The 27129-nt window shown below is 36.9% G+C and overlaps 1 protein-coding gene across 1 annotated transcript in view; it reads left to right on the top strand.

Moving 5' to 3' along the window:
• BAZ2B (bromodomain adjacent to zinc finger domain 2B) overlaps nt 1-27129 on the top strand; it is a 181806-nt gene that overhangs the window by 77810 nt on the left and 76867 nt on the right. The window contains 12 exon segments of the mRNA XM_038422039.2: nt 31-640; nt 927-1220; nt 3381-3441; nt 3993-4101; nt 4374-4475; nt 14245-14455; nt 18552-18644; nt 18763-18824; nt 24489-24554; nt 25734-25799; nt 26487-26531; nt 26781-26807. Coding sequence (XP_038277967.1) covers nt 31-640; nt 927-1220; nt 3381-3441; nt 3993-4101; nt 4374-4475; nt 14245-14455; nt 18552-18644; nt 18763-18824; nt 24489-24554; nt 25734-25799; nt 26487-26531; nt 26781-26807 — 1746 coding nt within the window.

Below are 27129 nucleotides of genomic sequence, written 5' to 3'. Positions count from 1 at the left end.
TTTTATTGTGTTGCCTCTCTGTTTCTACAGGAACAGTATAAACAGACATTCCCAGCACAATTAAAGAAACAAGAATCATCTAAGAACCTGAAGAAGATTATCACAGCTTTGTCAAGTCCAAAACCAAGTTCTAGTTTACCAGCTCATCAGAAACATACATCTCTAGAAAACAATCATTCTAATCCATTCTTGACAAATGCACTTTTAAGTAATCACCAACCCAATGGAGTAATTCAGAGTGTCATCCAGGAAGCACCTCTAGCACTTACAACCAAATCTAAATCCCAGCCCAAGATAAATGAAAACATAGCTACTTCTAGCAGTGCCCCTTTTTCTTCACTAGGAAATGTAAGTTCATGTGGGAAAAAAACACCTGGTAACAGGACATCTGTTATGCCCTCTACCTCTCCTGTGTTACCTGGTCTGGGAAAGGAAAAAGCAGTCAGCAATAATGCAATAACAGCAGTGAAAACACAGCACCGCCTTCATTCTTCAAAATCTTTAGTGGAACAATTTAGAGGAACAGATTCTGACATTCCAAGTAGTAAAGACTCGGATGATTCAAATGAAGAGGATGATGATGATGATGATGATGAAGACGATGATGAAGATGATGAGGATTCTGATGATAGTCAATCAGGTTATTATTTGACTTTTCTTTATAAAAAAATTAAAGATTTTATTCTAAATTTTGTATGAAGAAACACATCTCCCACAAGTCCTTGAGTTACTTTGTTCTGTACTGCTTCCAGTCATGTCAACAGTTGGGTAAATTCCCGATGATCTTGTAATGATACTAAAACATTTGTTAATTAATGTATCCACAGACTTGAGGAGTGCTAGAGTGTCAAAAAGCTATAATGAACAATTCTCAGTGTGCTGTTGGTTGTCTGGTTGTAACCTGTACTTGTTCCTGTTTTTCCCAGAGTCTGACAGTAATTCAGAGTCAGATACAGAAGGGTCTGAAGATGATGATGAGGATGACAAAGATCAAGATGAATCTGATACCGATACTGAGGGAGAGAAAATGCCACTGAAACTGAATAAAACAACTTCCTCTGTGAAAAGCTCTTCCATCAGTCTCACAGCTCACTCTACGCCACTTAATCTCCAAGTAGTAAAGACTCCAAGCTCTGCTCCTGCTGCCTTATGTCCTGAATCCCAGTCACCAGTTTTTCTTGGGACACCTTCTTCTACACTTACTCCAAGTATACACTGTGGTATCTTACTGTCTTTTATATAGCAAAGTGTAGTGTCTGAGAAGTGTGTCTCATAAATGTATTTCAAAAAGTGTAATCAAGGTAACAGTGTCGATAATGTCCAATGTTGCAATTGGATACTGACCTTCCTCTTCTTTGCCTGATCCATAGAGGCACTGATCACCTGCAACTTCCACTGAAGTCAGAGTTGTGGGTACTCAGCACCTTTCAGGACCAGGACCTGAATGCTAAGGTCAATTCATATGACCTTTATGTGGCATTTATATTCAAAACATCTGGGGTGATCATTACTCTCTGTAAGCATTCTGGGAAGCAATGTGACAACTGGTGGATAGAGCACTCGACTGGGGCTCAGGGTGTCTGGGTTCTGTTCTGGACTTCGGACAAATCACTTCATCTCCCTGTGCCTCACATTCTCCATCTGTAGAATGGAAATAATGATACTGATCTCCTTTCTAAAGTACTTTGAGGTCTACGGTACAAGACCTAGGCAGTAATATTTTTCTGTTCCAGTTACAGTAGAACCTTGCCAATCTACATAGTGTAAACTGCACCAAAAACTGCCCATCTCACCACTCTTCACATGAGGAGTATTGACTGTAGTGAGATGTAGTATTACCAGTTCCATTATTTTTGCAAAATTCACAATAGACCATTTATTAATACATTTTTGACACACTTTTAAATAAGTAAATTTTAAGTACACTTGGTGTTGTATTATCTTTAACTTTTTTTTTTGCGTAAATGGTCATTCCCTTACTTGCTAATTCATAATATTCAATAATTATCAAAATGAGTCTCTTGGCTGCTAATTAGCAAAGTGCTACATACGTCTCATGAAAATACATGTTTTTGTTTTGTTTTTTAAATAGGGATGTTGAATCAGAAACCAATTTATCCTAATATTTAGAGTGCAGTGAAATAAGAGTTGCTTGCTTAACCATTAACGAAAAGTTGTTTGCTATTATGCAGATTTGCTTTGAAATGACGTATTTTTATTTTTCTCTTTCAGTGAGATGCAAGCTTATTGGTTTTATAGTTTATAAAGATTTACTGTATCTTATGAATAACCTGAATTCTGATCCCCTGAAGTTTATATTGCTCTTCAGCAGTCTGATTGGCTGGCACTAGTTTTATTTAATAACTAAGTTTACACACGGTGCAAAAAATTGGCATGTCCATGTTTGTCTATGGTTTGTTTATATATGGAGTTGATACACGTTTTATGTTAAATGTTTTCTTTAGTATATGTATATGGTATAATACTTTCTGCCTACTCAGATCTACCATTGTGGAATCAAAGGTTATTTTTTGTCCATCATATTATTAGTCAGTCACCTAAAAGATGTGTTTCACCTTGCTTTCCTGTATCCAGTCTCCACTGCTCCTCTGTCTTTAGTTTACTTGCATCAAAAGTGCACACTCTTAGAAAGCAGTGTCCATGTATTTATTTTTTTGCCCAAAGCTGGTACTCAGTGAGAAAGGACATATGAAATAAATGTAAATAAGACTATATATACTTTAGTTTCTGATAAATTTGACATCTCTTCATTGCAAGGATGCCCAATTTTCATTGCATACTGCAGAGGAGGTACAGTAGAACCTCAGAGTTGCGAACACCTTGGGAGTGGAGGTTGTTTGTAACTAAAATGTTTGTAACTCTGGAAAAAAAAGTTATGATTGTTCTTCAAAAGTTGACAGCTGAACATTGACTTAATACAGCTTTAAAACTTTACCGTGCAGAAGAGAAATGCTGCTTTCCCTTTATTTTTATTAGTAGTTTACATTTAGCACAGTCCTGTACTATATTTGCTCTTTTTGTCTGTGTCTGTGTGTCTGTGTCTCTGCTGCTATCCAATTGTGTACTTTCAGTTCCAACTGAGGTGTGTGTAGTTGACTGATCAGTTCATAACTCTGGTGTTCATAACTCTGAGGTTCTACTATACTCACATCTCAGAAGTCTTTGACTGGAGAGAGCCTAGTGGAAAAAGTAGCGGGTACAAATAATTTTCATTCAGTTGGTGTGGTTGTATACATGATGGATAAAATGCATTTGCTCTTCTGGTTTGGGGATCTGAGTAATGGAATACATGTTTTCAGTAAACTGATTCTCTGTCATCTCATTGCTTTCCAATGTTAATCAATTAAACTCTATTTAAGGTACTTCAAAAAGGCGAAGAGTAACAGATGAACGAGAGTTGCGTATTCCTTTAGAGTATGGGTATGTTTTATATTTACTTGAACGGCATTTGGGAAGTGATTGCATATAGTGTTTCATAAAGTGAATGGTCATTTGTTTTAAAAAAGGGCATTGTAGTATTTGACATAGAATTTTCAAAGAGACTCTCCGACTTAAGCACTCCTTTGACTTGCAGTGACACTTTCTGTTCCCTTTGAAAATTCCAGCCTTCCTATGTATTGTCTCTCAATTATTTCCAAAACAAATTTGCTTATTTGCAAATGTAAAGATGTGTTGCTTAATTGTTTTGCAACTGAAGATTCATTAGTAGTTCTGTTAACGATTCATGAGCCAGAATAGAATCTGCTCACTTTCCCAGAACTTTGTGTGCACTACAATGCTAAAATGTATTAAAAAAAAAAAAAAATTTGATAACATAACCTAATACAATGTCATTTTTGCCTGGTCACGTTTCTGCCTTAATCACTGTATATATTTGTCTCTTGACTTTAATGTAAAATTAATAAATTAATGTTTATAAATTAGTTCAAGAAATGAGTGTTAACACACACCTATATTTACTATTACTGCAGCTGGCAAAGAGAAACACGAATAAGGAATTTTGGTGGTCGCCTTCAAGGAGAAGTAGCATATTATGCACCGTGTGGAAAGAAACTGAGACAGTATCCCGAAGTAGTAAAGGTACATACTTTTTTTTAAATTTGTATGCATTCTGGTACCATTAAGCATGTGTACAATAAAAAAGTGCACTTCTTCCTCAAATTAAGTTCCTTGATACAAAATGTCTTGTGATGTGAGGCTAATGTACCTTAACCTGTTTCTAAATTGACCTCCTATAGAGGCATATCCTTTGATTGAATGTGCAAAACATTTGACTCCTGACGTTAGCTGTACATCAAAGCTGGGTTGTAATTATTTAAAACCTGAAGTGGAAAAATATGTGATTTTTTCAGTATCTCAGCAGAAATGGAATAATGGATATCTCAAGGGACAATTTCAGCTTCAGTGCAAAAATAGGAGTGGGTGACTTCTATGAAGCCAGAGATGGACCGCAGGTATCCACTTTTTAAAAAGTAAAGTCTTTGATCCGAGGAGTAGTAACATAAATCTAGGTGAAATAATTTTTACTACACTCTGGAGCATTGCCTGTTGTTAGTGGATTCATTCTTAGTCGTACATAGTACTTTACAGTAGCTTTTTTTGAGAGTTGAGGGTCTGATCCTAGGAGGTACTGAAAATCTACAACTCTCATTGACTTCCTCAGGTTTCAGGTGCTCAGTATGTCCCAAGTTCAGCTCTGAAATTATAGTTGTCTAGTTAAGAAGGAGCTTTGAGCTAAGTATTTTATAAGAGAACACGTTCAGATATTTCTTAGAGTAGAAATTTTTTCTTCTTATGTTATACGAACTCTATATCTGTAGAAGTTCTGTTTATGTGTGTATCATGTCTCTCTTTGTATTTTCATCCATCTAGGGCAGGGGTGGCCAACCTGACCCTGAGAAGGAGCCAGAATTTACCAATGTACTTTGCCAAAGAGCCATGTAATACGTCAGCAGCCCCCCATCAGCTCCCCCATCCCGCTCCCAGCGCCTCCCACCCACTGGCAGCGCCTCCCCCTCCCTCCCTGCACCTCCCGATCACCTGTTTCATGGCGTGCAGGAGGCTCTGGGGGGACAGGGTGAGGAGCGAGGGCATGGCAGACTCGGGGGAGGGCGCGGAAAGGGGTGGAGTGGGGGCAGGGCCTGTGGCAGAACCAGGGGTTGAGCAGTGAGCACCCCTCGGCACATTCAAAAGTTGGCACCTGTAGCTCCAGCCCTGGAGTCGGTACCTATACAAGGAGCCACATATTAACTTCTGAAGAATCACATGTGGCTCCAGAGCCACAGATTGGCCACCCCTGGTTTAGGGTATTTAAAATACATACTTAAAACACAGGTATTTACTATGTAGAGAATACAGTATTAGCTTTTCTGAAGGATTCAGTTTTTATGCACAGTTGTATGAACAAACATTCTACTTGATTGTGGCACAACTCTGCTTTGCTTTATGTGGATAAAGTAGCCACTTCACAGAAGAATAAATTATGATTGAACTGTGCGACACCATCATCTATTTTGTCCAGCTTAGGGACTTTCATTTTTTCTTGTGATCTCATGTCAGTGAATATATTTATTTATTGTTAAAGATAACTCTTCCCTATATATCACCACATGAATCTGGACAGACATCAGGAAAATGTGCTCAACAATTCCTGGAATTTCAAAACACCTTGCCTAGGCAGTTGAATCCCTGTAGGAGTATACATCATCTACAAAACATGCATAAATGTTTGTAATAAAACTGAAGCCAAGTCAAATTGCTCACTTTGGGGTGGCATTGGCTGACTTCTGGCCCCTTGAGAAAGTTAATGTTGTAGGCCCCTTGTACATCAGCCACTGTAAACCCAAGGTTGAATAAGTCAAGATTAATAAATCATGTAGGTATGTACCTCGCTATTGAACCTCAGTACTTTGATTTAAGTAGCTACTAGTTTCCTGGACATCAGGTCAACCTCTTTTTTTTTTTTTTTTTTTCTTGTCTGTCTATTATATTCTTCCCATCTCACATGTCCCCACCCTTAGTTACTTCTTTCCACCCCTCTTACTTTATAGTTAGTGGGATGTACTGCACTCCCTGCCCTCCTTTGGGACTGCAAAGCTTCAGAAAGGAGGAACTGAGGAAGGGCCACAGTTCAGTCACAAGGTTGGGTAATGAATTATCCCAAACCTCTTCTAAATATCATTCAAGAATTCCAGTTTTTATTGTTTCTGCTACATTCTGCTCAGGTCAAAGCAGTTTTACTAGGGAGAAAGAAAAATATCATGAAAGGGGAGGCTAAAACAGAACAAGTAGGTATTAGCAAATACTACTCTGTTCGGGATGGCGGTATAGATGGCCTCAGCACTATTATCACACCCAGATCACACCTCCCCATAATACACTGTTAAAAGACATTGAGATTTCCAATAGTCTCAGATTACACATGTACATTCTTATGGCTGGATTGTCCCCAGTTTATAACAGGTAGGGAAGGGGATGGGGCCACAAAAGACCTCCTGCCTTGTGTACCCTTACATGTAAAATGCTAAATGCTATTGGGTATGCAAACACTGCTTTCTCCTAGCTCCACTGCTGGTTGGTCTAGAAGAGCTGGGACCTGGCCTTATCTTTCCTCAATAGCTTATAGCAGAACTGGTAGGGTGCTGGGAAGGAGCACATGCCTTACCACATGGGAGGATGGCAGAACAGGCTCTGCAATGTGCATGTCTCAGGAACTTCAAGAGAAGTTGTGCTCGTTCATCCAGATTTCTTTCTAAAGTGTACCACTAAAGCATTGCTCCTCCCCGCCTCACAACCCCTTGCTTCCAGTGTAGAAGCTAAACTGTGATGCTTGATATGTAACTAGATAATGTGCATTGACTTAGTCAAAGACCAAATCCTGACAAGCAAACAGGAAGAATTTGCAGATGCCTCAGATTGAAACTCAAAGCTGCTACCTTCATCTTGGGTGGAGGAGGGAGCCATTTCAGAATCTTGGAAAGCCCTAGCAATATCTGTCTTCTGGAGATATTAGACTAATAGTGGATCTGTACAGGCTGTTTGTCTTTGGAGAACAATAATTATGGTAAGTAATTTTATCCTTTAGTCACTAGGGAGATGCTTTTTTAATTATAACATAGGTGTGCTTGGGATAACATTTTTGGTGAGAGTAATGTTTGTTCCCAGTAGCTACATTGTCATGCATAATCATACAGGTTTTTGTAGTATATTTTCAAATGCTTACACTGTGTGTCTGTGTCTGTACACTCTATATGTATGTTGTCTTATATATGTCTAAATATGTTTATGCTTACAAGCCCAGATCCTACTTCTAATTTTATTCTATACCTATTGGTACTTACAAAGCATGATCCTAATATATTCAGTGTGTGATGTGATTCCAGAATGTCTATTCTGTGTCACTACCACCATTTTTCTTATAATTTATCTGTGTTGAAGGTAACTTGTGAGTGTTGTTACCTAACTTTAAAGTACACCAATCAGCATTGGATGCCACAGACTAATCTGATCCATTTCAAACTAAGGCCATGAGCACTTGCTCTTTCCAGACATAACTGGCATGTGAATCTTATATTTACGTTTTTTCTTGATTTTATCTGAAATACCATTAAAATGGCAAACATTTTAAATAGTAAATCTAGATTTTTTTTTTTAACTAGAGGCTTAGGTTATCTCAAAATCTCTTAGCCGATTTGTTTTTATATATATTTTTTTAATGACAAAAATAAACTTAAGCATTCCTCATTGGCATTTTATTACATGTGGCATCAGCCCAGCTTTTCAATCAGGTAATTTTTAGTGTGTATATTTTTGTTTTTCTACTGTAATCCATATATTTTTTTAAAATATGGAGTTAGAGAGAACGTATTGCCTAAAAACCTAGTATGATTAAGAAGCTCTAAAATTATATTTATACTTCATGAATCAGATTTTGATTCATTAGATTATCATGTGAACATTTGAACTAAACTGATAACAGCTAACATAGCATTTACAGTAAGTCAACCAAAAAATTAAGCTAGTACTTAATGAAAATGGTATCTGTATGTACGTTACTGAAATTTAGTTCCTGTTGTAATACTGAAAGTGCCAATAATTTATCTATATCTTTATTGGTATAGAAAATTATCAGTTTTATTCCTTAAATTTGCTCATCAAATAGTTTTTTTTCCTGCTGATTCCATCTCCTCCACTTTCTACGGTTTGGGGCTTTTTACTGCTACTTTCCCCGTTCTTCTCTCTGCCTTTCTTTGCGTTCTGTGGCATATACTCCAGGTTATTGTGTCAGTCTCATCTGATTGTGAGCACTGCAAAATTCAAATTGAAAGGTGGAAAAAGATGCATGGAAAACTATTTATGATTTTGATCCTGCACTCACTGAAATCAGCAGAATTCTTGCCAGTGACTTCAGTGTGTTATATTTTCTGAAGTTTTTCTTTATATGAAAAATAATTTGTTTTACAAGGTGATTTGGAGGTATTTTTAGGCTCATTCATTTTTTTAATAAAAGCCAGAAGCACCATATCAAAAGCAAATTTGGAATAAATGATAACTTCAGGTAACTATACTGTAAAATTCAGAACATGGTTTGATGAGTTGTAGACAGTAGAACATTCCAGTCTAAATTTTCCAGGTTGAAATCCACCTGGATTTTCCTACTGCATTGACAGTGGCATTTCTTAATGCTTTTTGGTACAATGAATTTAAAAAAAGAATTTGAAAGCATGGTAATCTCCTAAAGTTTCTTTTAGTTCAATCAGAGATTTTTTTTCCTAATTGAAAACAAAGAATATTTGAGGTACATAATAAAGGATTTCTATATTATGAAAGGAACTGATATTTACAGTATATTTTTAGACTGGTACCAATTTTCTAAAAAAAGGGGTACATAACTCCTAGTTTTCTAGTTTAGGATTAACAGGGACTTGAGCCAAGCCACTTCATGAAAATATTAATTGATATATGGAATAAGTTATAGAGGTAAGTAGCTGAAATATATAATATTAAGGATAGAAACCATCATTCATCCTTAATTGTGGAATCTCTATCTTCTTGCCATAATTAAGGAATTAAAAATGCCTGTATGTTTTTTCTCTGGAAAAAGAAGGAAAGGGTAGCAAAAAAGTGGGATTAAGATTTGTTTTTAAAATGTAAACGTGTTGGGTTGGAGGAACTTTTTTTTTTTTTCTTTGAGTGCTAGTCCAGATACATATTCCACAGTTGATGAGCGCACATCTCATGTTTATGCGTTAGAGAATTGCCTAATTGGCAATATCTATGGGGTGGGGTGACGCATAGGATCTTCCTCTCCATGTGTATTACACAAGGGTATAAAGAGCAGAGCTGTTTTGCCATGCCTTAGTTCCTTTTCTACTGGTCATGGTATATGTCAGAGCAACTCTCTTAAAATTTACCTCCGCTTTGACTAGTTAGTGTTGAGTTTAGTCACATAGCTGCACATGGAAGCCACAGGGGGAGAGAAGCCCTTCCCTAAGGTTGCAGGTGGTGTGGGACACTATGCTCAAGCACAGCAATTCCCCAGGCTTAAGAACTGCCCATCGTGCAAAGCAGTTGTGTTGCTGAATGATGGACACATGAGGTATCTGTTTTTGTCTCGAGAAGGACATACCTGGGGGTACTGTGAAATCTGAAGGTCCTTCTTGAAGTGGACTCGGCACTCAAGGGAGGCATGCCTGAGGCTTTTCTCATGGAGCAGGCAATGAGAACTCTAGATTCTAGGCATCTAGGCCCGCGAGGGAATAAAGGTTGTTGAAATTGGCCCCAGCATAGACTTTAAAACTGTCTGAAGCTGCCTTGTCTGGAAGACATATAGGATAAGTCTACACAGCAACTAGACACCAGTGACTGGCTCGTGCTAGCTGACTTGGGCTTGCAGGGCATGGGCTGCATGACTGTTTCATTGCTGTGTAGGTGTCTGGGCTTGGACTGGAACCCGGGCTCTATGACCCTGTTAGGTGAGTGGGTCAGATACAGGGCAGACTTGGAGTGGAAGCCTTCGAGGAAGAAGAGGCTGAGATCACCCTCCCCTGATCCAAAGTAAAGGCCACATAAAACTACTAGCCTCAAAACTTAGAAAAAGAGCACCAGAGCCTGCATCCCCCCACCCCGAGTTGTCACAGCTGTATAAGCCTTCTTGGTACCAAGAAGTCAGAGTGGTCACTGGCTACTTCAGTACCTGGTAAAAGTTTGATTTTGGTACTGGCCATCCTGATGCTTTCAGCATGCTTTCAGGTACCTTTGCAGTCATCTCCACACCAACCTGCTGTGGCTCCACCACTCAGGGCCTCATCTCTGGGGCCTGCAGCCTTGTGGCTATTGGAGTCACACTAATTCCTGATGCTTTCCAGATTCCTGGACCCAGTGGCCTCAATGTTTGTTTCCAACATGCAGTCATGTTCCCTGTGCACTCATGGGATGGGCACAATCTTTTCCAGCCTGATTCCAGGACTCAGCAGTCTAGATCTGTCCCAAGGAGTCAAAAGGTGTGTACCCAGGACTAAGGGGAGAGCGTGGTACCACTATGATGCAGTGTGGGGATCGCTGGTCCTTGGCACTGTGGTCTCTCATGCTTTTTGATTTTGGAATGTAGAGCAGGTGGCCCCATCGTCGTACTACCTGAATCGCAGGTTAAGACCGTCACCCACACACCTGAGGCTAGACCCATCCCTGCTGCATCCCTAGGGCCACACAGTGGCCTCAGTGCAGAGGACCCAGGATGAAGGTGGACTGACATGTTTACAAAACACTGTATGTTGGTGCAGGCTGCTGGGGACAATGCAAGATTCACATAATCTGTGTTGCAGTCCATACTCTGACACCTCTTAGTCAACTTGAGTGAGGGGAAACTGCTTGGGAGTCACAAATATGCATATACACTAGCACTTTAAGAAGAAAGAGGTTACACACCTTTATGGTAATTGATGTTCTTCGAGAAGCCAGGTAGCTGGGTCTGGATGACAAGGGGATGATCTCCTAGAAGCTGGGACTGGATGATATGATAACTCAATAAATTGCCTTGGTCTTTTCATTTCCTCTCAAGCATCTGGCACCAGCCACTGTCGGAAGACAGGATCCTGGGCGAGATGTATCATCAGTTTGACCCAGTATGTGTAGTCTGTATGCATATTCCACTACCTACCTCTGTGCCTGCTGCTTCAGAGTCCTGGGACCATTGATTCTCACCCTTTATGCCCTTGTGGAATGGTGCATGCACTACCCTTAGGTGTACCGCTGACAGGAAAATTCTCCAACTTGTGGACACTGGACACACACTCACCAACTGTGGAATGCATATACAGATTACACATCTTGAAGAACATTTGTTACTGTAAACGTAAGCAACCTCATTTTCCTGTTCCTAAAACCTTATATGTTGTGTTACAACTGTGAAATACATATTTTGATGATAACGTTCAGATTACATTTATCCACTACCTGGGAATAGGTCTTCTGCTGTGTTTGTTTAAAAACAAAAAACAGTTGTATATCTATAGATATATATGTCCTGGCTAGTGGTCTGAATGCAAGTCTGGGACCCAGGAACTCTGGTCCTGATCCTCAGGTGTGTTACAGCATCACAGGACATAGGGGGTTACTCTTGCATATGAGTAGTGTCAAGGCTGGTAGGAGTGATGGGATAGAATGATTTGCACTTCAGCAATCTTCAGCTATGTAACAGCCCTAAGAGTCGACTACTAGCTAAAATAAGTTAGAGTAGTCTTGAGGCTGTTTTAACATGGACTATAGTTATGTCTCCACTGGAAAAAAAAAAAAAAAAAGTGTGCTTTTACATTGATTTAGCGATCTTGATGTAAAATCGTAGTGGAGACAAGGCATGTAATTTTGAAGATACCACTGAAAGCTGGTACTAAACTTATGTAGGAGTCTAAATGGAATAGCCAGATTCTGTTTTTTGAATAAGCAATGGTTCCCAGAATTCAACAACGTCTAAAATGATTGAAATTTACAATGAGATTTCGGCCTGCTTTTTCCCAGTCTGCGTTTACTCATCCAACGTTATTCGATACTTCAAGAAGACCAGAAAGAGATACTTCCTTTAGATGCTTGTTCTAAAACAATGTCATGTCTTGCAAATATCTCCTGTTCTGCATTCTAAAAAACTGGATAAAATAGATACAGGAGCAGATTGTCATCTGATATAAATCAACATTCCTTTTGTTATGGTATTATGTTTATTTACACCAGTGGAAAAATCTTGTCCATAGAATCAAATGTTGCATGGAAAGGCGGAATCCATATGGCTTTCTTACTTTTGATAATGATGGATTTTTCCTAGGTTAATGAAATTGAATGTAGTGTCCCTCAGTTTGTGGTGTCTTTTGTTGGAAACAGTACAAAAGGAGAGCAAACACCTGTACAGCACAGTTTGAACTACTGATTGATTGAACCATGATTGATTTTTTTTTTCATCTGTTCTAAATCTTGTTTTGCATATTTTTTCCTCACTCATGAATAAGCATATGATAAGTTGTCTGCTAGGTTGCAGGTTGGTATGGACAATAAAGAGGACAATATTTAGTCCTGTTTACATGGCTCAAAAAGACAAATAGTCTGTGATAAACTACAGGGGGAGATCCCTGAGATATTAGACATCTGAAAAAGAATATAGTGTATATATATTATAAATGGTACTCCTGCTGACAGATATTTAAGATACTTCTTTGGCTCAAGTGGTACAGATTGAGAAATCTTCAATCAGTTTTTAACAAGGATGGATTCTTCACTTGGTGCTGGATATCAGTTAATATATGCCTCTTGGAAGATCTGCATGCTAAGTACAGTATGGATTCTTGTGATATCTTACTTTATAGTGGTTGGAGAGTTGAAAAATATCAGTGCAACTTCTGTTAGCAGCTGCTTTTGGATGTGAGGGTCTCATGTTATTAAAAAGTTCCTATTACAGAATGTTCTATGAAACATTTCTTAACACATTATGAAAGATTAGCATAAATAATTTAAACATAAATGACAAAATAAATTAACTAAACACATTTTGTGGTTAATCATACTTGATTTTATTGTTTGTGCACTTATTAATTCACAAATTCAGTATTGCGAATCAACTGTATTTTTTAAAGTAGACGTGACTGGCTTCATGGTTGCTTTGGCAGACATTTTCCGAGTCCTTGACAAGCTTTCATTAAGTAAATAATGACGTGCTCCCAGAAGTATTCTTAGCTATCATTTCTTCCTATCATTCTAAAAACATTGGAAAAGCAGTGAGAGATACCACATTTCCAAATAGATCAAGCTCAATCAAGCAAGATCAAATAGATCAAGGAACTGTTTTAATTAATAGACACAGTATGAGGTTCCCTCTTGTGTCAATTAAATGAAAGCTATCTAAAAACTAACCTCTTGGTATTATAGCAACAGGAATTTAGGATGAGGATAGGTGCCATGAGAAATTAAAAAGGGTTGAATTTAGTGCTTCTTACCTTGTTCAGGAGATTGTACAATTTCCAGAGCTTTGAATTAAGGTCATAGAGCAGATTATAACTACTTGAAAAGTTTTGATTAGTTTTTAATTTTAGTTGACTGACAAATTAATTTTCACAGTAGGTGAAAACTAAATTGTACTAAATAAAATCGCAAGGTAGAAATGGTTTTTTCAATTTATTTATTATAAAACTGAGATATCCAACCCTCCAAAAGTAATAAGTAAAAATCACAATCAGTTCTCCTGCTTTTACTGTTTTCCTTATATTCAATAAATTTCAGAATGGCTTTTACATATAGCCTGTCGGATTTTTAAACATCACGTTGATTAATGGATAAGTGAGGGCGTAGTAGTTAAATTTGAAGTTTATAGCTAAGGGAAAATCTGTTATTCTGCCTAACCTACTAAGTTGAGGAATGGGCTATTTAGGCAAGAGAGAACTAGAAGCAATATAGTAGTGGCACATATGTAATAACAAATGGTGTTTCGCTCAGTAAATTAGCTTTGAGATCTTGTAAGTTTTAGTGGTAAATTGTAGAAATGCTTTTGATAAATCCCACAATACCTATGCAATTGCTCTGTGTCACCACTGTCATTCTAATACCAACTTTCATGTTTTTGTGTAAATATATTTACATATATAGACATATGCATATTTGCATGTATGACCAGATCTGTGGATGTGTGTTTTTGTTTTCTTTTCACTTTTATTTATAATGGCTATGAAATATGTTAATTAAAAGGGTATGCAGTGGTGTCTTCTGAAAGAAGAGGAAGTCATTCCCCGTATCAGGGCTATGGAAGGTCGTAGAGGACGACCACCGAATCCAGATAGACAGCGTGCTAGAGAGGAATCCAGAATGAGGCGTCGGAAAGGCCGACCTCCAAATGTTGGTAGCACTGAATTTTTAGACAACACTGATGCAAAGCTGTTAAGGAAGTTGCAAGCTCAAGGTAAGAAATTTGTTATAGTTTCCACAACCTGAAAGTAACGATGTTCGATTTTCCCAAAGGCAAGTATCATTTATTTCTGCTACAGTATGTCCTTGCAAGTTGCTTTTTGAAATCTTGTCAAAAGTGTGACCTGGACCTTCAGTTTAAAGCCAAGTAGATATAAACGTGCTTTAAAGAGACGTGTAGAGGGTGTGTGTGTGTGTGTGTGTGTGTGTGTAATAAATGAATAAGCTTGGGCAATATTAACTTTATTTAAATTTATACAATGTAATAAGAGCGGACATCTGGGTACCACTGACAATTTTTTTTAAAATACATACGGATATGAGAATCTGATCCTAAAAATAAGCATCAGGCATGTAACCTTCATCCCAGTGCTGTACTTCAAAATTGCATCACATTTTCCTAAAAGAAGTTAATGTTTTACAAAATTCTCTTACGGCTCAGGGTTATTTTTCCTCTTGAGTTTCATGATTGATCTGGCTTATATGGTGAATGTGAACATACTCTGTCTGTTGCTGTGCTGCACAGGATTCATACGTAAAATATCTAAGCCTTTACTACCTCTTTGTGAGATTCATTGTGCCTTTTCCCCCTGTGCCCTCAAAGAGCATTACACAACAAAGAGCCAGTCATTGGAGACGATTGAAATGTTCTACCTGAACAAACAGGGTGCATTTTTAAAGATACCTTTTGTAGGTAGTATTTTTTGCTTGGGGCTGGATATCAGGTAAGGTAGCTAGATCATTTTCTATCTCATTAGAGTCCACTCAGCACCATAGTACTTGTTGCTTGTATATTGCTTTCAGTCTGATAATCTCAAAGCAATTTACAAATATTAACAGCGTAAGCCTCATGACACCACTGTGAAGGTAGATATCCACTTCATTTTACAGATGCTAGAGAGGTTGTGTCTTGCCCATTCAGAGCCAGAATTAATCCAGATCTCCTGATTTGCACTCCGACCACTAGACCACAATGCCTCCTTTTTCAGCCCTCTACCTACAGAAGCAGCGTGAGAGCAAATTAGGGTGTATTTCCTCAGCAGTGACTATTTCCTCTCTAGTGACTTTAATGTATTAGTAAAAGATAACCCTTCCTGTTTGAGATTTCATAGAGGTGTCCAGATACTACACTGAAAGAGGCCATGCAAGCAGATAGGTATTTGGAGGTACTCTCTTGTCTGCTTTTACCCATTCTTCAAGGACAGATGATTCTCATAGCCCTGTCATGGCTACAGGAGGTTCTTTATATGTAGTATTGGACCTGTTATGCCTGTTAATGTCCACCTTGGCTTCCTTTTCCCCACTCAGGTTCTCAAGCATTGAGAGTAATATCGATTTCGACCTGATGTCTTGTGATCTCAATCTTTCAGAATCTTTACTAATTAATAATGGTATAGACTAGGAACTGCTAGTCCAATCAGATGCATTTTGGCATTCTCCCTATCCACTGTTCTGTGTCTCCATGTATTTGGATATGTCAGGCTATCTAAAAGAAAAAAGTGTTTTTAAGAGCGGGGTTCCAGGCTCATTTCATGGGTGGCATCCAGAGTTTTTCTTAAGCATATACCAATTCTGAGAATTGGCCATACATTTACTTACTTGACGAATTTTTCAGGCATTCATATTCTGCCTGATACCTATACAGTGTGTGTTATAAATACCAGCATGGGTAGATGATAACTTTTTATACTTTGTGTAAATATTCCTTAGAAAATCATCATGAAAATTTACTAGTCCTGGAATAAAATCTCCTCACACGGTTACTGGTGTGGTGTTAAAAAAATATTTTATTCATCTATTTAAAAAATAGTTTTTCCAAAGAAAGGACAAGTAAAACATTGCAAAACTGATATAAAGAACTATTTTCCTTTTGGCATGGTGGTATTGCAAAAATATTTTCTTAAGAATGGCTTCTTAGATGCACATTTCCTTGTCTAGTTACTACTACCTTTCGATATCCAAAAAATGCAGTTTCTATGTATGTGATCCCAAGAATGAGAAACATTTCCTACCAATCTTGTAACTTCAGTTCTTTGATAGTAAACTCCTCTAAAGAGCTACACTCTTCAGGGCTTTTCGCCTCTTCTGCTGTTAAATACGTGTCTCAACTGTGTGGTCAACATTATGGAGCAAGGCAATCTCCTGGAGCTTATGTGGGTAGAAAAGTATACTAATAAGTACTTGGCGTGTGATTCAGGGCACACACCATCCTTTCTAGAAATTCTCATTTCAATAGTTCAATTTCACAAGCTGGCACATGTGAATATTTCTAAAGAGCGTGCATTTCAGGAGGAAATTTTCTGTGAGTAGCTTAGTTTCTGTCAATAAGTTATTTTGTCTTTTACTTTGGATTCTTGTGTGGTATAGTCAAATAGTATAAAAAACTATTGTAGTTGTTGCTGTTTCATAGAATCATAGAATATCAGGGTTGGAAGGAACCTCAGGAAGTCATCTAGTCCAACCCCCTGCTCAAAGCAGGACCAATCCCCAACTAAAACTAAATTGCACATCGTTGGTGGTGGGTTTTTTTTTTTGTTTTTAAAATCAAGCCCAAATGTCTGTTGAATATTCCTACTGCACCAAAAAGATAGTCCTCTATGACTGGTACCTTTACCAGTCTTTCAAGAGATTAAAAGAGCTCCACGTTCATTTCTGATTCGAATTATGCAAAATAAAGTTCTTGTGGTGAAGAAGCAGAGGGGTCTGTTCTTTCAGATCATCCTTTGGCACTGAGAGCTGACTGCATAAAAACTCCTATCCTTAAATTCTAGAGTTTGAACGAACAATCTCCAGAAGTCTAACACCTTCAATACTCTTAGTTTCATAAATACCCAGTGTAAGGCCAGGTTTTTCTTACAAAAGATTTGAGAAGTTAAAAGTAAGTTAGTTTGTTTTTTGTTTTGTTTTGTCTCTCACCCCCATAATTCTATGATGGCTATACGAAAATGCACTTAGTATTGGCCTAACTCTGTTCCCACTGAAGTCCCAATGGGGTTTAAGCATTGAGTTCAGTGGAAGCAGAGTTATACCAGTCCCGAATGTGTTTGAAAATCCCACCCTATGTATAGAGTAACCACTAAAAAATTATTTTTGTCTATACTGCATCTTTAAATCCTTATACTTCATCTCTTATTTTTGTTGGAAAACTAAGTTTTTCAGGCATTTCAAATATCTCTCTTCTGTAATTCAGTGTTAGAAAAAGGATCTGATTTTTTTTCAATTTTCAATAGCATTTACATGAAATATTGATGTATTCTCTTAAAATACACTTACATTTTTTCCTCTTTTTGGTTACACGATAAACCGTCCATAAACTGTCATTTTAACTTTTTCTGCTTTTTTCTTTTTTAACCAGTAGATCTCTTCACTGTTATGTCACTCATTGTGAGCTCTGCTGTTTTACATCCTCATCTTGTACCCTGAAATTTTATTACATTTTGACATACACAGAGAGCAACCAATTCTAGTCTAAATTACTTATCTTTTACATTAAGGGAAAATAACAAGAATGAACAAAAGTAATGTGTCTGTGACTCAGATTGAAAATGTAACTCACTTCAGTACCACCTTACTTCACAAATAGTCTCACTAAAATCAATGGAAGTATTCAAAGAATAAAATACTAATCAACATGAGAGAGAGTGGCAAAATCTAACCTTATGAAAGTGTACTGTGTAGTATGTGCTATCTGAACCCTCTCTCATGGGATTGTTCAAAAAGGATTAGATGTTTATATGGAATAGTTTAGTTTATAAAGAGACAAAGAGGTGGGTCAGAATTTTTTATCCTGATGTTATCATTTGATTGAAAGTAAATTATTTTCATTTTTCAGAATTATACATAATTTTTGTGTAGATAACAGAAAACATCCATGTTCATTTGAGAAGCTGTTATAGGTATTTGTTTATAAGAGAGATCCTGGCATAAGAATTCTATATTTAAACATTTTCAGGATAAATATGTGCAAGATAAACTCATTATTTTCTTTGTCTCCTCTTTCTTTGTATGAAAATGTCTGAACACATAAGTTAAGTCTTTTATGTGAGACCGTGCTGTGACTATGTGCTTAATATTTCCTCTTTGTGTTACAGAAATAGCTAGGCAAGCAGCACAAATAAAGCTTTTGAGAAAACTTCAGAAGCAGGAACAGGCTCGAGCTGCCAAAGAAGCAAAAAAGCAGCAAGGTAAGTAGTAAACCTCTAAGATTGTGCATAGATGCACATGAGCTTTAGAATTGTCGAGATTAGGTTACTGTTCTTCAGTCATTTTCTGCTGATGATACATTTTTTGTTTTACTTGTAGCTATTATGGCCGCTGAAGAAAAGCGGAAGCAAAAAGAACAGATAAAGATAATGAAACAGCAGGTAAATTTTGTGTGTTCATTAAATAAGCTCTATATTTTATTTATTTATTTAAACTCATACTTTCAATATATTTGATAGGTTATACAGTGTACTTGTTAAAATTTGAAGTTGTTAGTTATCTAATTATAAAGAACATACGTTGTATTTTATTTTGAAAGATTAGATTGTGCAGCCCTTACTCATGTTGGTGAATATGTCCCTTGCGTGATCATGTTTACTTCAATGGTACTACACATGTGAATAAGGGTTGCACAGCTGGCCCTCCAGTTAGTTATATGCTCAACTACTCTATGGCTCTATAAAAAGAAATAGTGATATAGCTACTTATGTAAACATCAAAATAGCTCAGCCAAAACCGCTAGAGAGGAAACTGCCAGTGATTTTGGATTGCTTAAGAACAATTATATCTAAGCATAGTGATGAATTAAATTACAAATTGCTTGCTTTTTAAATAAAAAAAATACTGTTAAATATTGTTATAGCAAAGGCTCTTAACCATATGTAATACTTTCAACAGCAAGAAGATTTTTCATATTTAGCCATTAATAAATTAAGCTACTTGTGGAAGCAGGTTTTTCATCATTTGAACAAATATCCCAATAAATGAAGTATTAAATTAATGCTTTTGAAGCCTGAAATTCTAAAAACAATTGTTTTACTGGGTTTCTTTGCATTCATTCTATTCCCTGCAGTAAGCTGGACACGTTATTTTCTGTAATAGTGTGTGATGTGCATTGTGTTTTTGAAGAAAGTATTTAAATTATTGCTCTTTGCTCTATTTTAAGTTCTGTATTCATATAGATATAGAAACTTTGCTGTTTGTGTAGAAGCTTAAATTGTGTGTGTTTATAGGCATTCTAGGCATTCTGATTTTTTGATAGAGAACTTTATTAAGATGGTCAGGATATCCTGATCAGCATTTCTTTGACTGTCCTTGTATTGTGCAGTACAGTTACAATATTTCTTTGATTTATAAAGAAAATGAAACACAAAAGTATCTTAATTAATTTGTGCGTGGAAAGAGGAGACAGTGTTTACTTGAGATTTCCATTTCAATCCAATAATAAAACCCAACCATGGAGCAGTGGAACGTATTCCAGATGAAATACCTTGCACTTTTTAAACAGGCTTCACCAGATATCTGTGCAAGGCAGGATTTGTTATCACATTCTTGATACCATATCTTGATCGTAACCTGTGAGAGTGAACATTGGTATAAATTTCTGCCTTAAATAAAATGTTTGACCATTTTTTAAATGTCCTTGACAATTTAAGGCAATTTTAAAACAAATATCATTCAAACGAAACAATCAAAAGGTTTCATTTTGAAAATGTTGAAATATCTTGATATGTTTTCTATTTTTCTTTCCTAAATGAACATTTCAGCAAAATTGACACAAATTAAAAAAACATTTTGTTGTCACTGAATCTGCATTTTTTGCCCCCTCCCCCATTTTGTCTGAAAAATGTTGCCCAGCTCTAGTCCTTGCATGGCACGATCTGGGTCCTGTGTAGTAACAACACAATCCTTCTGCTGTTGAAGCACACTTCAACTTCAAAACTTTTAGAATTCTAATAGTTATTTCTCTACAAGCAGCATTAACTCTGACCTCAGTAACAAATACATGCCACCAAGTTGTGATGAAGACCTGTGTGCTGTTTTGTTTCTACCTAAAAAAAAAAGAAAATTAAAAAAGAGGTCAGAGTTAAGGTTATGCAGTTGAAAGGGATTTCAGAGAACCTTGATAGTGTTTATTGTCAGTGTTTGAATGCTGGAAGTGAAAATTAGATTTATGTAGACATGAGGAATCTGAATTAATTTTTGTGGGCAATGTGATTTTTGGGTGGTAAGCTGTGATGTGAATATTAATATTGCCTTAAGTGGTGATTTCCTTAATTTGTAGAGATTTCATTAGATAGAAAATGTACTCTTGAACATCCTTAACTATAACTTAACACAGCTTTGGATAGGGATTTCCATGTGTTTTTTTTTAAATGCACCTGATGTGTAAAGACTGTGGGAGAGCAGCTCTAGTGTGACAGACGGAACAAAGCACACCATAACAAAGTTGCTCACTGCAGTGGGACTCCCCTTATTTACCCCTTTGTATGTCTCTGTGTGGTGTCTGTACATTAGGGAGGCTGGGAATGAGAATTTAGTGGGATATTGTTATGGGATTGTGGGGATGTAATGTAAGGGAAACATTTAACCATGTTGAAACTTTTTACTAACTAAAGTTTAGCATAAAGAAGACACTTTCCCTGTGCACCTGTTCCCCTCCACATGTCCTGCCTCTTTTTCCTCAACACCCCCATCTGCGTTTTCCTGCAAATCTGCCCTAGATTCTCCAGCAAGTCATGGCCCTAATAAGGTTCACAGGAAGGCACAGTCTGGCATACCTAGTGAGATCCAGTGGAATAGATGCTCCACTTTTCAGATAACTATGTACATGTCTTTCTTTCTACATGTCCCCTGTGATTGCCCTGTTGCTGCCAAGTGAATGGGAAATTGGGCAAAGGGTCAAGAAGAACAAAAGATTTACAGGTGATAGCTAACTGAGAAACAGAACTGCTCACTGTTAAGGAGATACTGTCGCTGTCTAACAGACTTCCTAAAGTTTGCCACAATGCAGTCCTGTTTGGACTGGGGCTTCCCCAGTTTAAACAGAGACTGGCAAGAGACTGTAGCTGAGCACCTGGGAGGCGGACAGGATAGTTTGAGGACCCAGCAAGGGTCATGGCAACAGAGTAAAAAGGACTTAAGTCTCTTCTTCCAAAAACATAAGACTCTACCACTTCACCTAGACTCTCCTCTGACTTAGTAGTATATGCAGTTGAGCAATTCTGATTAGGGCAGTAGTGTTTAGTGAACCATGGAACAGATTGTAACATCCCTGCCAATGCTGAATATTACTTTATTCTTTGTGTTGGGACCACTCACTGAGTAAGGTGCTACTCAATCACTATGAGTAGTAGTATCAGAGTCTTGGCCTCAATGTCTTAGTAAACATGAATACAAAAAAAAATTAATAGAAAGAGATTACCTATTAAAATAATATTTGAAGATACTGGCAATTGTGTGCATGAGAGTAAACCTCTTCAGTCTGAGTTAACTTAATCAGTTTATTCAGATAATTGCATTTAGAAACTTTTACATGGTAAAGGACTGTTTCATCTAACACGTAGAACATAGCGTCCTCCTTTTGTATGGCTAAGTATAGTCAAAATAGAATTAAATGAGTAAAGAAAGGACAGGGAAAGGATTTGAATTGAGAAACTCAACATATAAAATTTTAGTCCACTCTGTATTACAGTAAAGGCTAAGAGGATGTTGGCTTGTATCAAGAGGATATTATGCTAGCTAACTTATACAAAAAACACTGAGTATATTGGTACCACATTTGTGAAGTATGCAGTGTAGGTCACATTAATTGAAGAAAAAATTTGTTAAAAATAAGGGTAGGATACCAAGATAATAAATGGAATGGAGAGGGTTTGCGTATGAGGAGAGCAACAAAATGGTAATTTTTAAGATTTGAAGTGCTATTGTCCCTAAACTAGAGTGTATTTCATTCAACTTGATCTACTTGAAGTTGTTAGATTAAAATGAGGGGACATAAGTGTTATTTAAATATGACTATGGCATACAGCAGGTAAGAGGCTTTTTTTTTTTTAAAGAGAGATTAGTGAATTGGTGGAATGATTTTGCAGTTGAGATACTGCAGTCAGTAGTATTAAGAGAGAGGTTGGATTGCCATTTTGCACTCTACATTGGGGCTATACCTTTAATATTATTTGGAAACTGCAGCTAGAGCAGAGTGTAACTACCTGCCTGCTCATAGAACAGAATTTCATCCACAGGGCACTCTGCAACTAAACTCTTTGATCTGCGCTCACTGCCTCTGTCCCTGGGCGGTATGGTGACATTTGCTGGTAGCTGAGATGTTTGAGCTTTGGATAGACGCATTTTAAGGAAATCTAATTAAATATACTTATGGTAATAAAACTGTGGGTGACTCTAGAGGATTAATTTTGTGCTTTTCACCTTTCTCTTTCCTGGGAGGTCAAGGTATGGTTAAGATGGGATTCCCCCCCCCCCCCCCCCATTAGTCTTTTTTGGCATGTGTTTAGCCTCCAGCACAGAAATTGGAGTGACTTTTAACATGTTTTAAACAGTTTAAAATTTAGAAAGTTTTAATAGAGAACATAGAGATGGCATAATATTGTTTTTAGTAAACTGTTCCAACCATAGTGGGCCCACTTCTGGTACTGTGCAGGAACTGTCACCATGCCCCTGAGAGGAGATGAAGTTGACTCCTCTTCATGACATATTTATTCTCTGGAGACTCCAAAAAATACAGTGGTGACATAATTTCCAACACACAGAATAGAGAATTGATGGCTCATATCATACTAGGACTTTTCTCTTACAGGTGCCTTGATACTATGTCCATTTGAATGCTTGTCTGTATGACACAGCCTGATGCAAGTTGCTTTGACATCCCTTGGAATAAGTTAATGGCTTTGCTATGCCCTGAGTTGTGTGGTTCATATTTTCTCCTGTTTGTCCAGATAACAGAATATCCATCCATAGACATGCTCTGCTCTTTTAATTGATGTGCCTCAAGCAGCTGTTCTGAGACAATAAACCCTTAAATAGGATGCTATAACATTTTCAATTGTAGCACATACTGTCTCTCTTTACAAGGCACAAAGTATACAGTATGGGACACGTAAAATAAAACTGTACAGTGACTGCATTAGGCTCCCCCCATGCCTCAGGCGCTCACAGGCATGCTGAAGTCTCTGGGAATGACCATGACTGAAAGTGCTGTGGCCATTGTTTTCCAGACTTACTTATTTATTTACTTTTACTCTATAGTGCATAACTTCACACATCCCTCTGAGAAATACAAGTAAGGTTGTCCAAACTTAGACTATCCATCTTGATAGGCTGGTTTTCAGTGGAAATAAAAGTATACAGCACTTAATTGTGCATACTTCATCCAGATCAGATATGGCTAGGCTAAATATTGGCTTCTACTGAGTAGGTACTTTGGGCCATGCAATATGCTCAGAGGTACTGTGTGGTCCCAGGTAGAACGTTAAGTGGAGGTTCAAGAATGGCTATGCTCCCAGCCCCCTGATGTCTGCAAGAGTTAAGCAACAGATAGCAGGGAGCAATGAAGATTTCACAGCCCCCAGCATTCCCTGCATAAGCAGACTGTGTCCGAGCACCACAGTCCCTATTTCTACCCATCCCTACACATCTCCACCATTGCAAGCCAGGATTTATCCTACACTGTATATCTTGTGCGATCATCAGGGTGCTTCCTTTTCTCTAAGTTAGTGTAAAAGAAAAACTGTTGTGACTGCCTAAACATAAACCCACAGGCATAGATTCCATTTTCAGTGCTTTCAGAGATGCATCAAATATTTGCTAATGTTAATGTAGAATACCAAACGCAGACAAGTGTAGTTCAAAATAATCAACTGAAATGTGTGTAAGATTCAGGAAAAGTGTACTTACGTACACGTGCTCATTCCTTTAAAAATAATTGGCTCTTTTCTCACTTTTTTTTTTCATTCATGTAAAAAAAAAATCTTTTATATACTTTTTGTTGTTGTTTAAAAGGGTTAAAAGATGTTTTTCCCCCCTTGCAGGAAAAAATTAAGAGAATTCAACAAATCAGAATGGAAAAAGAACTTCGGGCTCAGCAAATTTTAGAGGTAGAAACAATAAACTAAACTAAATTTTTTTTAAATGTGTGCATACGTTTCAAGAACATTATAATTAAGAAAAAGTCTTAACTGCATGTTTATCGCAACTGGATTAAAGTAAAGTCTACTTCAGGAATTCCACAATCTTGATTCAAATTGTTAACTGTCTCACTATTTCAGAAATTCTAAGAATATTGATCCATAATTTAAACTATGGTCCCTCTTGCAGTTGCTTATACGTATGCTTAACATTAAACACGACAGTTGTCTCATTGATGACAAAAGGAGTACTCATGCTTACAGTTAGGAAAATATGTATTTTCAGAACCAGGGAGTAAAATAGTATTGCAATCTGCCTTATATGGAATTTAGTTCCTGACTGTGGAATGGATTTAAAACTTTGTTTTTAAAAGTTAAATTACAGTAGCAAAGAAGGAAAATATTTAACATTTGGCTGTGAAGTTGATATTTGAACAGCATGATTCTGATCTTCAAAAATGTGCATGATCTATTTTTAAAAGACATAAGCTTTCATATTGCAGATGGTTGCTTCATATAATGTATCCATGTCACATACAACTAAATTAAAGGAATTTAAATTTAAGATTTCTGTTTCAGATCATCATTTCTGACCTGTCTGACAACAGATTTCTTTTTGGTTTCAGTTGTCTTATACTAGAACTGATACTGATATAAATTAAATGGATGGGAATATTGTTCCCCAAATGTGTTGATGAACAGTCCTTACATTGGCTTCAACTGAACATTTTCAGTTACATCAAATATGTATTTTAAAATGGAAAAAAGTGGTAAACCATTGATTGCAAAAGTTTTTTATATAATGTTTTATATAATGATTAGAATTTTAATCTCTTTCCAACAATATTTAAAAAATAACTATTTTCCTATATACTATGTATCTTGGTTACAAATATCCAAGTAAAATAAATCTTGAATGTGACTTCATAATTCTGGCTTGCCTTAAAAAGGAAAAAAAAGTTAATTGTGAACTTACTGATAATGCAAAGTGTACTGGGGAAGAAATCTGTTATAATGTACACATAATATGTGGTATTGTTTTGCATTGTTTTGTTTCCTTGTGAGGCATGTAGTTTTATTTAGTCTGAGATTATTTTCAAGTTTTAGTGGTGTTGTTGCATGACCTTGAGACCTGTTTTGCATGCACAGGCTAAAAAGAAAAAGAAGGAAGAAGCAGCAAATGCCAAATTATTGGAGGCTGAGAAACGAATAAAGGTTAGTTTAGATGAGCATCAGAGTTTTTATTTTCCAAAAATAAAAACTGTGTGATTATGCATAATAATTGTGAACTAATATGAGAACTGTAGGTATGGTAGAATGTTTTTGATAAGATATTACATTTGTAATAGAAATGTAGAGTAAATAGTGTGCGTGTGTGTGTGCGCACGTCTGTGTGCATATACATATATACGTGCGTATTCATGTGTGTGTATGTGTATATATAATATAAAATAAATAAATAGAAGTGTCGATACTAGGGTTATTCGTACCTTATGCTTGGCTTGAGCAGTTCTAGACGTGCTCACCAAACCCTTATGTAAATGCATTGCATACAGTGTCTTTTCTGTTTTATGTTGAGTATAATGAAAAACTCTGCTGCTACTTGTGTAACGTTGTAGTCAAATATCCCATTTATCCCTGTCAGTGCCGAAAAACTTACTTGCTGTATTTGGAAATCATGCACTCTCAGTGTAGCCAAATGTTATTGGCATCTCCTAATGCTCAGTTCAGTAGATTTGGTCACATAATATAGAAACAGTTTATGCTAAGTGTTTGAAAATAAAGGAATAAAGAGAGAGAGAATGCAGATTCTTCTAATTTAGCATGGCTCAAAAAATTGCATCTTACTGTTAAATAATATTTGTCAGGTATTTGAAGCACCTTTTTGTTCTTATGTTTAAGGAAAAAGAGATGCGAAGGCAGCAGGCTGTTCTTCTGAAACATCAGGTTGGTATGCATACAGTTATCAGAACAGTAGCAAATGCTAATTTTTAACTTCAGCTTAAGCTATTTGGGGGAAAAGTCTTCAAAATATTTTTGGCATAAACTTCTGATTTTGATTCCTGCATAAGTTTTTCTTTCATCTTATGGTTTATTGACTTTCTTTGGTATTGGGGTCTCTTTGTGGGGGTTATAAAGTGGTTTTACGACTTTGTGATTTCTGTTTCATAATGTTGTGCCAACTCTTTCTACCAGGAGTTGGAGAGGCATAGACTAGATATGGTATGGGTATGTTTATTTTTGTACATCTAACACCGCATTGTGATTTGGTTGTGATATGGTTGTCATAGCAATGCATAAAATGTAGCACTGGCTGCTGTCATATTACATACTGCTGCATGGCTTTACAGCACAGTGCATTGCATACATCTGCTTGTCTTGTCTATTAAAGAAAAAAAGTATGACTTGTCTCAGACGCGTTATAAATTGAATTCTGTGATCCATATATGAGGCTGTTGACTGGAAATCTACATTACTGATGTCACAACATGAGTTGAACCATTATGTAAAATCAGTGATGAATTTATGCAAAATTAGCATTTTA

Source organism: Dermochelys coriacea, chromosome 11, assembly GCF_009764565.3.
Source record: "Dermochelys coriacea isolate rDerCor1 chromosome 11, rDerCor1.pri.v4, whole genome shotgun sequence".
In the NCBI taxonomy this organism is placed as follows: domain Eukaryota; kingdom Metazoa; phylum Chordata; order Testudines; family Dermochelyidae; genus Dermochelys; species Dermochelys coriacea.
Note: the sequence above shows the minus strand (reverse complement) of the source record. Positions and strands in the feature narration are given on the sequence as shown.